Below are 13,083 nucleotides of genomic sequence, written 5' to 3'. Positions count from 1 at the left end.
TGGTTGTGCATGTGTGTATTTCGGCCCTGTGTGTGTAACATGAATAATAACAGAGTGAAAAAATGGAATTTCCCCTTGTGGGATTAATAAAGTAATTCTTCTTCTTCTTCTTCTTCTTCTTCTTCTTCTTGTCAATGTTATCTACTCACTTGAACAGTGGCAGCTATGTTCAAGCAGAGGTTAAAAGTGTAAAGACTGGACTAAGTAATGTGTGGAGTCCAAAGACTAACTGTCTGGCAAAGCAAGTATAGAGTAAAAGTAAAGTTGAATACGTTAGTTAAACAAAACCAAAACAAAGCATGTTAGGATTGACACAGCTTTATTAACAAATAAACATTCAAACAAAACTACAGAGTTAACTACATATGTTGTATGTCAAATCATATCATTCACTCACTTGATTTTAATACGTTAGTGATAACAGAAAGCTTCATTAAGGCGGTCAGAAAAGGCAAAGTGGTAGGAAAATAAACACTCCATAAAGCTTTTTTTCACAGCAGACATTTTGTATTGTGACAGTAGGAAACACAGGTGTAGATAGAAAGAAAAAAAATCAATGAAGGCTGATTTCCTTTAAGCTGCTTTAGTTTCAGGGTCCTGGTATTGTCATGACCGGGGGCGGATTAAGGTGGTCATGGGCCCCTAGGCAACTGTTTTTGTGGGCCCCCCACATTATTAATCATGCTTTATCAGAAGAAAACCCCGCTAGGACAGAAGAGAAATCCGCAGCCTTGAAAAATCCTGTCAATTTAGGAATTTTCGCTGCTCTTTCAGTCGTTGTGCTTCTCTTTTTCATGCTCTGCTATCACATTTCCTCTCTGACATTACGCCGCTATACTGTCTAGTAACAGCAAGGGAGGTATCATTTTACAACAAAACTGACCTAATGAACCCGGCTACATTAAATGTTTCTAAGGGCCCTAATAGGAGGCATTATTTTCCCCCTAGTGTGTAAAAAAAATGTTTTAATAGTCCCGCCAATCCAGGGCCCCCTCACACCTGGGGCCCCTAGGCTGCAGCCTAGGTCAGCCTGTGCATTAATCCACCTCTGGTCATGACTTACCAGGACATGTGCATACAGAATGGAGCCATCGTTAATTGTGATTTGTGACACCAGAGGGGTGTACTACGAAGCGTGCTGGACATACCCAGGGTTTCTTTGGATAACCTGGATCGACAACTAAGAAACGTAATCAGAGTTAAACCATAAAGGACAAAGCTCACTTTAGAATTAATTTGCCGCTTTAGTTTCAATGGGCATTCTCATAAAAAGGGCGTGTATCGCGTTTGACTCAGCCTTTGGATAGATCAAGGGCCGCATGTTTCATTAAAGAGGAGCAGATCATTATGATGAACTCATGTGAGCTGTTCAAGATTATAATAACAGCAAGGGGCAACACATTTGCACATAATAAGGCTAGGGAGGCGGGCTGGCAAAAAAATAGCAATCATGTAAATCTGTAGGTGAAAAGATTCTGCATATTAAAAATGACTATGGCAAATGCAGATTTGATCGCCATCAATCCCAATAGAGTACGGTAATAATGATTTAAAAATGCAAGCGCAACGTTCGGCTTGCTTTATTTTATATTCCAGGGAATGCAAAGGTGTAAGACTAATTCCATAACCTTTAAGTAAATAAGTTTGCCATGTAACATATGAATTGGATTTTTTAAAAACACACATTAACGCACATCACACGGGAGACGAAAGTTTTCTTTTATTCGAAACAGTATAAAATCCTTCCTGGACAGTTTGAGTGGACAAAAGCTCTGAAACTTCACAAACTTACTGCGCAATTAATAGAGGGCAGCTGCCACCCTGTGGATAGCATGGCACGCAGTATTTTTTCTAACTGCATGCACGCAAATATGTACCCGGGACAAATAATAGCAGTGAAACAGACACACTGCTCAACACTAAGTGCACGGCTTCTTTGTGTAGCATTGCCAACTTAAGGTCTAACAAGGGCAATCAAATAGTGAATACCCTCTGATGAGAACCTGTCTCTCTCATAAAGGAAGTCTAGGAAGCTGCGCTGAGCTTTAAGTAGCCGATCTAACACGAAAGTCTAGATCTTGTGCCCAAGTCTTAGCTTAAAACCTCCCCCAGACCAGGTTTGGTTGAAAGTACAAGTTACTATGGTGATACATTGACACTAAAAGAGAGTGATTCTTGTGTCACAGCTGACCAAGGCTTTGAGCGCAACATACCTCGCTAACCTAGTAATCGAGCTTCATAGTACACCCCACAGGTATTGTCATGACTTACTAGGACATGTGCATACAGATTGGAGCCATCGTTAATGTGATTAGTGAAACCAGGGTAACTGGGGAACCTAATGACACAGCTAATCACACAACACACACAGTAAACATACATACAGCCATTTGTCAGTCAACATAATCAACAAAATCTGGTTTTCATGTTGTAGGTACCAATACGAATTCTGTCCAAATACATCCAAAAAATACAAAAGTGTGTCTATGTCTATGATTCTTGTTTCATATGGATGATTTATGGGCCTTTTTATAATATTTATCTTGATGTCCTTATCTGTATTTGCCCATTCTACCTATGTACGCATGCTTTGTTCCTCATGTGGGAGTATCATAGTATCAGCGTTGTCCAGCTCTCCTCTGATTGGTCCAGTTGGATGGACTCTCAATCATGCAGATTACAGCCACCTGAGCGAAGAGTGAGTTTGTGTCTTGACAATATATTGCTTCTTCTTCTTTGTGTCGGTGGTTTGACAGTGTCTGATAGAGACCTTTGTGAGATTGAAGTGTTGATAGGTGCAGTGTGCAGAGCTGTCTGTTTTTCTGTATTTAGTTTGCTTTCTGATCCAGCACCTGTAGAGGTTTCTGAGGTCTGCTGTAATCATTGTAATCAGTCACAACAGCTGCATGACGTGTCCAACAAAAACAACTGAGTTTTAATTCAAACACAATATTTCCTTTTGTTATTTTAACTCGCTGACATACGTTAAGTTAGGCTACTTCATATGTGTAAGCTACGTAACGAACCTACTTATTTTAAGCTAAACGACAATCCTTTCCTAAACCTAGCCATGTAGTTTTGTTGCCAAAGCCTAACCATACCCTGCATGTTAAAAGAATGCCCCAACATGTCCAATTTATTCATTTGTGTACACAAAATAAACATCTTTCCCTCGAGACTTGAGCCTTTCCAAATAAATATCAACCTTTCAGCATTTGTCAGCATTTTATTTGAATTACAAGTCTTTTTGTACAATTAAAAAAAACCCAACCTAAACAAAAATTGTCTAGAAACGCTGCTCAATACATTATTTACATCAGGTTTGGCTTTTTGATCCTGTCAGTCCTAATATCAGCAGCTCTGTATCTCCTTTCACTTCTGCTTCCTTTGACAGACGAGCCTTTTTTGTTTTAACTGAGATTCTAAGGAGAGTCGGCAGAAGTGCAGAATCAATCATTCAGAGTCGTTTTTTTTTTTTGTCCTCACGTTGCTTTCATTGCTGTTCAGCCTGTTCCAGTAGAGCTTGGTACATGTCTGATTTCAGAAATCGTGGGTAACAGTCGTTTTCCATCAGACCGTATATCAGTCTCTGCGCCCTGTCGAAGCAATTTGGCTCCGGCTGAGAGAGATTTTCACTGATTTCTTCTCTCGTCACACAGTCAATGTTTATCTGTGTTCAGAAAACAGCAACTTTCATTCACTCATGAGTTCTTTCTGTTTGGAGATATTTGTACATTATTATTCTCTTCAGAAAGCAAAACGTAAAAGAAACTGTAACAGCAGCAAAGAAAGTGTCTATTATTGTATTTGACAGTAAAAGGGAATCAAACTGTGGAGGCACACAACAGTGACAACGATCAAGCTGGCACCTGAGGCTGACTTGGAGTTACACATGTCTGACTTTATTCATGTCTCTTTATAGAAGCCATACCTGATGAGGAGCATCAACTTCGACAAACTCTGTGTAGATCCTTTTGGCAACAACCGTCATTTCTGTCACACCGGTAGTTTTCTTGTAGTCCTCACAGGCGCGCCAAAATAAAAGGTTCTCCTCACTGTATTCTGTCCTCAAGAAGTCCTCCAACACCAGCTGTCCGGCTGCACAGAGGGAGCAGAAACACTTTGAAACCAGGACACCTTCATTTCAAGCACTCAATTGAAGTTAAATTACAAGGTTTTTAAGAACCTGACTAGTCTGCCAATGGCATCGTTAAAAAAAAAACTTAATTACAGGGTGTCTTAACCTGAGAACAGTAATTAAAGGGTAAAATACTACAGGGGAGGATAGACTGGAAAGTTTTTTTTCTGGCACTATAGCAAGGTGTAACTAAAGCCACAATACTAATATAAGTATGTATTAATGTAAAACCACCCCAAGGTCTGTACAATAATGGCAATGGATCATAACCATACTTAATATTTTTATTTAGCGTAAACACATAAGACAAGGAACCCCTGAAGTCCCAAAAACTATAGTTTTTTAAATCTCACCCTTAACCTCTTTTCTGTAAGCATTTCTTTGTTTGAGAGCTCCAAGCTAGATTCAGGAAACTCTAATAAGGCATAAACATGCCGTGAATTGCTCGTTTCAGCCTGATGAGCGGCAGCTGTTCATGAGAAGGTGTTTGGGAGATTTATTCCACCAAAATTACCGTGTATATGGAGCTTTTTAAATGTGTGAAAACCTCCTTAACTAGGTGATAGACTTCATTCCCATTGCCAGTAGATGAGTATGCCTTTTTGTTTCTGTTTTTATTTATTTAGTTTTTTTTACTGGTATGACACGTTTAATGCAAAGACTGTATTAAAAAACATGGATGTAGCCTCTCTGTCGTGGTCCATTCTCTCAACTAGATCCGATCGTACTCGCCTACGGGAGTCGCCATCTTGTCATACTTTGACTCCGCCTCATTTCCTCTTACCAAAAAGGGCATGTATGTGACGTTGTAGGGAGGGAGATAGTGTACGTCCATCTAGCTGACATATACCTCCGAGGAGAAGTGAGGGCCAGTGGCTAGCTGTCACTCAAGAGGCTGCACCCCTAATTATTCATAAACTTCAACCTCCAAAAAAATAAGAACTAGCCTGGTACAAAAAATTCACCTTACTACAAGCCTGACTCAGAAGTTTAGGTCCTAGATTTTTGATTACAAGTGAACGCAGCATAACTGTGAGTGACGATCTCAGCCGACAGACCAACTGCTGTCAGCAGCGTCACTAACATGGCGGCGTATTTACATCTAGCCCGCAAATGTCACCACAGGAATACTCGGGAGAAAGGGAAGTAGAAGTGCTTTCATCAGTGGGTCATATGATTAATCACCATTGTTTTAACTCACTCTTTGATAGGTAGTAACTCAAAAGACAATTAAATAGATTAAAATCTTACGGAGCGCAACTTTAGGACAAAAGTCAGATGTCGGTGGGTTTTCGTCCAGTGGTGCTTTAGAGTAGAGCAGTGCTGTACTTCGACAGTCACAGACATACAGAGGGAATGGTTTGACATAAAGTTAGATGTCAAAGGAGACGTGACAGCCATACAGACAGCAGTCCAGATAATATTATAGTCTGTATTATAATGATACACTGTACAACAGAGGATGATACTGGACAGAAACCTGCATTAAGAGCCTAAGGCAGCTGTCAGAGAGTCTTGTAACTACTGACCTGTACTGGTTGCTGCACTGAGATGTGTCAATAAAATGCTGAAATCTAAAAGATCATGATGACGACGAGGATCGAGTGAACAGAATTATTCATTTTGCAGTCAGCCTGTCATGGCTGGAACAGATAGTTTCCACTTTTGTTTTGTGAGGAAACTATCTGTTGGAACATTGCTGAAGGCAACTTTGTACAGTATTAAAGGACCATCAGGACATTTGAGGCTTTGTGGAGGGATGAGATTTACATCAACATTTACAATAATAACAATACAAACAGATGGATAACAGTTTGATCCAAAAACAAACAAAATCTTAATCGAGGTACAATTTTTTTCCTGACCTTTCAAGTTCACCGCATTGACTTTTTAGTGTGTATCAGAGAACTGACTGACTCAGGTGTCCTCATGTGACACCCTTATTAGAGCATGAGATGTGGCTGAAAGCTCCTTGTCAGACATGCTCAGCTCAAGAGTTTCAATCCCATGCTGAAGACTTGTGCTTGCTACAGGAGTACTTTGCTTACTGCAGTGGTCCGGGCAAATGGGATGTAAAATCATGTAAAAAAATGCAAAAAATTCTGGGTATTTTAGGAGAAAATCATAAGAGCAATGAGCCGTGGCCAAAGGTTAAGCAATTCTTTTTTTGTCAACATAGTCTCATAGAAGTCAGTGAACAAAGAGGACGGTGCAGACGCAGGTGTTGTTGTGGATGTCTGGAGGCGCTTTTCACTTCAAAACCAAGATCTGCAGCCCAGTGTGCGCTGCCTCATCATCATAAAACTGCACATATTTCTTGTTATCTTCTCCCCGCACACATTACCTTTGTTACGGGAGTATTCACGGAGCTGTGATTCTAACGCAGGTGTAAAATACTTAGCACGTCTTCTGGGAGCACAAACAAACAACGAACTGGTAGCACAGGTGTTATTCACACAAATTGCTGCTCATGAATCACAGCTGGTGCTCTCACAGTAATTGACAAGAAACAAAATATGTCCGGGGGCCGCTTGTTTCCATCTATAAATCACTCTCGGCCCATATCTCAGCTTTCAGTCACAAGAGTCGCCCTTTTACAAACTTTTACGAGATGTAAGGGTACACGAATGACACCAAGGGGCAACTGCCACATGCACAACTATTTCTTTTTTGCTACTGTTTCACCGATTTGTCACACATGTCACTGCGTTCCTTCAAAGGGAAATGGAGCAACTCGGAGGGAAGACAAAATGTATCCTCTGGAGGACATTTAATCTTAACGCAGGAGACAACGGGCTGAAATATTACAGATCCGCTGAATTAATTTCAGTAAAGTAATAGGAGGAAAGAGACAGCAGAAAGAGAGAGAAAGAGCCCATCTGCCGGAAATATGTTCAGATGAAAGCCATCAGCGAGTGCTGGTTCTATAAATGAATAAGAGCTGGCTGGAATCACCCCATCTTCCCTGGCAGCTCAGATTAGGCATCTTATCTCTGCCAGTGTCATACCTCTTAAATATGTCTCTGAATGGATTTGATGAACTTGAAGGAAGAATATATTCTCAATCCTCCTAAAGAAGCCCGGAGGCAATTCAAGATGATATGGAGGGCCGAGCAGCAGAGAATTGGAAGGGTGAAAAGAGAGCGCGGAGGACTGAGAGAGCGTCATTTCGACAAGAGTGAGAGGAATAGATTGACAGGTGAGCTTACTTTTACACTCCAGAAGATGGTCGAGTGACTCTCCCCATGCCACAACATCGTCAACAGGAGCCCTGCAGAGAAATGTTAAAATTTACAAAACCTTTCAACAGGTGACGTACAGATTGTGTAAAGGACAGAGGTGCATCCTTATCAGTAATGAGTGAGTCCTTTACTTACAGTATAATTCATTTATTCTAATCAGTTTTAGTTCAACTAGTGCAGTGCCTGTTCACAACCTGCCTGTTTGGAATAGGCCTCCAGTATTGCTGCTTGCAGCTTTCTCAAGAACCGCTCATCCAAACAACTTCACACTCAACACTGCGCTTCTTTGAGTCCTGTGCGATACACCTGCCATGACATGGCAATGCTATACACATAATTTGTTAACAGGTAGCTTTTTGAGACCATGGTAGATCAAAAGCATTCATTCCAAAAGTTACATTGCTGGTGCTTGAAATGTTTGTTGAAATGTTACATTGTCTGTCTTTTTAAAAAACAAACAACAACCTGTTCTTAATGTACTGGACACTGCACTTCCTTGTGTTTTCAGCAATACATGTGTGAAGTTAATGAGATGAACAGTTGTCAAAAGTGAAAGACACAGTCCTTCCATTTTTTTTTTAGTTGGATATATATATTTTATTAACAGACATCAATCATATTGTGAATTAATTTAAAACATGGATGGCCATCTCGTCAACTCACATATTGGCACTTAATTGAGTACCAGGCCTCAGACAGTCAGTGTTGTCCACTGGAAGTGGGTTCCCTCCTGACCACAGTTGCATGAAAATAGATCATAAAAAAATTAAAAGTTACACCACAGCCATTATTGTTCGTGTGAACACAGTGCTCGTGTGAACACAGTGTTCGTGTGAACACAGTGCTCATATTGCCATAATACAGACCTGGATTCAAATGGGTACAGTGTCTCTAACACCACAGTGGAATTTCAGCCTGCATGCACTTTTTTTCAGTCTAACATTGTTGAAACAAAGCAACTAATATTGGCAGCGTGAGCAACAAGTTAGTGGACCGCTGAGTCATCGCTGCACCTTTTGCTCCACTCCGCACTGTGTGTGTGTGTGCGTGCGTGTGTGTGGTAAAACATAAACATTCAGGAGGACAGAAACTACATTACAAACTAAATAATAGCAAACACAGTGGGGACTCACACTGAGCTGAAATGAAAGATGATGCATAAATTAGGTAGTGGGAGAGAAAACACTGCACTGCAATTGAAGGCATTCCTTTTTAGCTATTATTTTTTCTACAGTAATCCCAAATTTTCAAACCTAATACCTACCCAACCTACAAAATTGCCTTAGTTTTTATAGCTCTAAAATGAATGTAGTGGCAAAAACACTGCCCCAAATTCCTTTGAAATGTACTGAGGTAGAAATAGGATGTTGCATAAAAAATTAAATACCTAATAATTACCTTATGAGTAAATGGTTACTTTCCAGAATTACACACAAGGGTAGAATTAAAATGTTTCATTGTCTTACTTGATGGTTTAAAGAAAAAATATTAATAATTCTTATTATTAATATTATATTCTGTGGGAAACACTGAAACCACAGTTGGGACTTCATTAGCCCTTTGCTGAAAATCCTTTTTCTGTAAGTTTAATTATAGCCTTTTTGCAATGAGTTAGATTTTTGTCAACATGGCAGCTAACAGCAAAACTATCAGCATCCCCTTGAGAAGTTGCTCGGAAATCCTAACTTAGATGAAAATTTAATGATCCCTGTGGGGAAACTGGGTCTTTGCAACAGAAGCAGATAAGAATAAGTCAGAGCAGTGAATGTAATATAAGGAATTACAGCAAGCGAACATGCTGAAAAGTGGAGCAAATAAATAAAGTAGATGCTAACATCTGCACTGACAGACTTGCAGGCTGGAGTGGCTGTGCAAGAGCTATTCATATAATCTGATTAGTGGATGGGATAACAATACTGTACAGGATATGCCTGACATGTATTAACATGAATTGTAAGCAGGCGGATACAGCAGCTTCTGTGTGGAGACAGGTATGTGATTTTTATCTAAAATTTGTGGATACTCCAACGTTTTTTATATGAATGAATCTTATGCCAATCACACCGGTGAATCTTTTTAAGGAATGCTTATTTTTTGTCCTATGTATTGACAAATACATGGTGTAATGATATTCACATGAACGCTACTACACTAAGATTACAGCATTTCTCTTATACTGCCAAGCCAAACCCAGCCATGAGAGACAACAAAGAAGTGATGATACTGTTGTGGCTCATATTTAAGAATGCAATCATAACCTTTATTTATCTCGGATATCACGCTGCTACCCAATCAGACAGGTAAACACATTGACCAATCGTTAAAGTGAAATTTCGGCGTAAAATCATCCCAAGGTCTTCTTCTGCAAATACAATCATTAAAATAAGCAATCCAGACATTTTTTCGTGTTAGTCGCTAACAGCCAAATGCGGCTAGCTCGGGGCAGCACAGTGCAGGCATTGAAACAAACCAAACCTCCGCAGTAGCATGATAAGAGTCCTTACACATTTACTGAACCAACACCAATGTAGTTAGTAAACCCAGAGTTTATACAGAGTGTTTTGAAAGACTTACCAACTGGCCCCTGTACCAGCTCCTCTCATAGTAAAGTCCATTCAAGTCGATTACCAAATGCTATCCAAAAGGAAGGTGCCCATTGATGCTTGATGCATGTGTAGGGACTCTTCTCACGCTACTGCAGAGGTTTGGGGTTATCTTGAGCAATATAAGTGGTTAAAAAAGCCGATTTAATGCGTTTACCCAGATGCCCCGAGCTAATCAATGTTAGCCACGTTCCTGCTATTAGCGACTCCCCGAGATATCGCCGTTAATACTTTATACACAAAAAAAATGTGCCTCTATGGCTTATCTGATGACTGTATTTACCTAAAAAGACCCTGGGATAATTTTACGCAGAAATTATACTTGACTGTCACTGAATACTTCCTGATATTGTCATTAGATTTCTTTCTTTCTGGTATGTTACTGAGTCAGCAGAAAGGTGTTGACCTTGCCGGCTATTCATCGGCAACAGCACCTGGGACATAACCGCTCCAGGAACCACAGTCCAGCAGCCTGCTTCATTAAATGAACACAGCTGACTGAGTGTGACACAGTTTCTTTCTTCTGTCTGCTGTCCATCTGACTAAGAAGAAGTAACTAGAGTGAATGAGTTTACAAAGATACAGATTCTAGTGAACACTGTCCCTTTGACGTTTTGTCCATTTCAGTTGCTCATTTAGTGTGGATTTGTGTGCAGAAATGTAGATTGAAATGTCTTTGAAAGATAAAGATATGATAGAAATATTGATTATCCACAAACATTGATTATCCTGTGGTGTGTATACGTGAGTGAGTTGTAATGAAATGACGTGCTTGCTAATGTATATGAACCACACTATTTAAAGACCAAGCCAAAGGCCGTTGAGACAAAAAAAAAGAGAAAGTTCAGCCCTGCTTGGATGTGTATTCCTTGGATTTAACACTAGTCCACGTGGTTAATGTTAATGTAATTTGGTTGGTTTGGTTTTTCCTGTTGAAACAGATCTCAGACACGTTTACATGAAAGCTAGATAAATATCGGCCCGCATGTTTCAGATTGGCCTTGGCTTTAAACACATTTAGTCCACTTGCCCAAATGCTGTCTTCCTTAATCACTGAATTCCTAAAAAAAAAAAAGTTTTGATGCCCCTCTTGATAAGAAAAAATCAAATTGCTTGAAAGTAGCTCATCCGACAAAGTTGAACAAAGTTCGGACAGCTTAACAGTACAGCTTTGAGCTGTACTTTTAAGAGATGTGTTATCAAAAAGTCCCTCAGATGTAAGGGACAAGGCATCAGAGGAAAGGCTATATCCTAATGCAGCCACATATTTTTTTGGATTGCATCATATAGAGCACATAGCACATCCAGCTCAAATAATTCTCACTCATCTTTGGACCTTTTTCATGTTTTCTTATGGAGGAAAAGAAGGAAGGGAAAGAGTGCTAGAGGCAGACGGAGAAACACAGAGGGAGAAACTTCCAATAAAAACTGCAGAGATCACAGGAGCCCCATCAGAAACACTTGCTCACAGACAAGAGAACCATCCACAAAACACATCCCTGTTTTAGTTTAGCAACACGCGTTTTGCCTGGCCAAGATCAGTGAAAGTCTGTCATTACCGGAGAACAAGGCAGACTGGAAGGGAAGCAAAGCATTCAAAATGTCCAACAGTCTCAAAATGCTGAGTGCGAAACAGACAAGCCTCAAAGATTAAAGCCAAATTGGATCTCATACTTACAACATGTGTTTTCTGTTCCCAAAAGACTGAAGTATTTGTTCGCAAGTTGTTGAATATGCACGCAACAGCCTCTGATGCTGCTCCGGCTTCTTTTCCCCTACTTGACAAACCCTACAAGTACAAGCCCATGCATGTCGAGTTGCTACACAGGCTGGCTCAGGGTTTCCAGAAATGTCAGCTTTCATTCTTTACGTTTTAACTGTAAACTCCCTCCACTGGAAATTTGTTTAATCTCTCAGCATTTTTGCTGTAAAAAGCATAATTTGTTGCCTTCCGTGGTTGGAAGACTTTCTGAAGCCAGAGATAACATAAACCTTGTGAAAGTTTAAAAAGGAAACTAGACTTAGAGGGAGACAGGAAGGCACAGCTGTGACTAACCCTGGCCTGATAATACTGCTGTAGGCCTCAGCATTTGTTTGGCTTGATTTTGGATTCTTAAAGATATTCATGCAGTTACCCTTTTGGACATATGCAGTTCTCAGAGAAGTGTGTACATTTGACAATGTGGTGGCAAGGTCACTGTTAAATTTCTATATGCAACATCCACCCATAGGAAGTACAACAAAGTTTTTAATCTCACAAACATTGGTCTGGCTCACTGGATGTACAGTGGCGGAATAAAGTCTGGCATCCACTCTGCTATCTGTTTTGCAAGGGCACAACCACGGAAACAAAACAGAGGAGCATTTTTGAGATTTCTACTCTGAAGGGCGGTCTAATTTTTTTGCGTTTTTAAGCCCCAAAACGCAGTCGTCGTCGTATCAAAAGGCACATCTGATAAAATCGTTTGTCGTTTTCACCAGCGAGCGTTGTGTAATCAGGGCCTTGGTGTCCTGGCTGGTGTGATCAGGATGGTCTCTAATTCCTAACATGTTATCGGGATGTGTTTCCTTTACATGAACCCAGACATCTGTGCAGGAATAAGGAGAACCCCCATGAGCATCAAACTCTCCGGACACAACTGGTGACAGTGAGAAGCAGGTGCTCACGTATCAGGCAGAGGTGGGGTGCAATGTCCTCATCTAACATCGAGAGAGAAAGAGAAAGAAGAGGGATGGGGCCATGAAAATGACTGATGGGAACGAAAATGGCAGAGCTGTGATCGTGAAGAAAGGGAAGAGGGGGGAAATGAAAAGAGACGAGGGACAAAGTTGACAGCTGAGCGGGACTACCTGTCCGCCTATCTCTCATTTTCTGTCTTGATTTGCAAGTCCTCCACGGGATGCTTCCCAGGGCAGGGATGGAAAACAAGAACAGGTGTCATAAAACACCGCTGCGACTGGGATTTGCATCTGTAATGACCCCACTGGAAATGCTGAGAGTATGATGTTCGCAACAAAAACCTGTCAGACACGCACTTGGAGTATTCATCACCAACTCAGCTGCAACCTATCTGCCGCGCTATCACTTAATGATGATGGA

The 13,083-nt window shown here is 40.6% G+C and overlaps 1 protein-coding gene across 1 annotated transcript; it reads right to left on the bottom strand.

Annotated features, from left to right (window-relative positions):
• Window positions 1-322: 322 nt before the first annotated feature.
• On the bottom strand, window positions 323-11,762 carry LOC310945464 (regulator of G-protein signaling 21-like). Its single transcript, XM_083911563.1, has 5 exons — window positions 11,662-11,762; window positions 8,044-8,110; window positions 7,348-7,409; window positions 3,932-4,098; window positions 323-3,670 (listed from the first exon to the last, which is right to left on the bottom strand). Coding segments are annotated over exons 2-5 (408 nt in total). The 5' UTR covers window positions 8,046-8,110; window positions 11,662-11,762; the 3' UTR covers window positions 323-3,493.
• Between the last annotated feature and the right edge of the window lie 1,321 nt (window positions 11,763-13,083).

This window comes from Echiichthys vipera (assembly GCF_963691815.1).
Source record: "Echiichthys vipera genome assembly, chromosome: 3".
Lineage (NCBI taxonomy): Eukaryota > Metazoa > Chordata > Actinopteri > Perciformes > Trachinidae > Echiichthys > Echiichthys vipera.
This window is presented reverse-complemented; position numbering and strand designations above follow the sequence as displayed.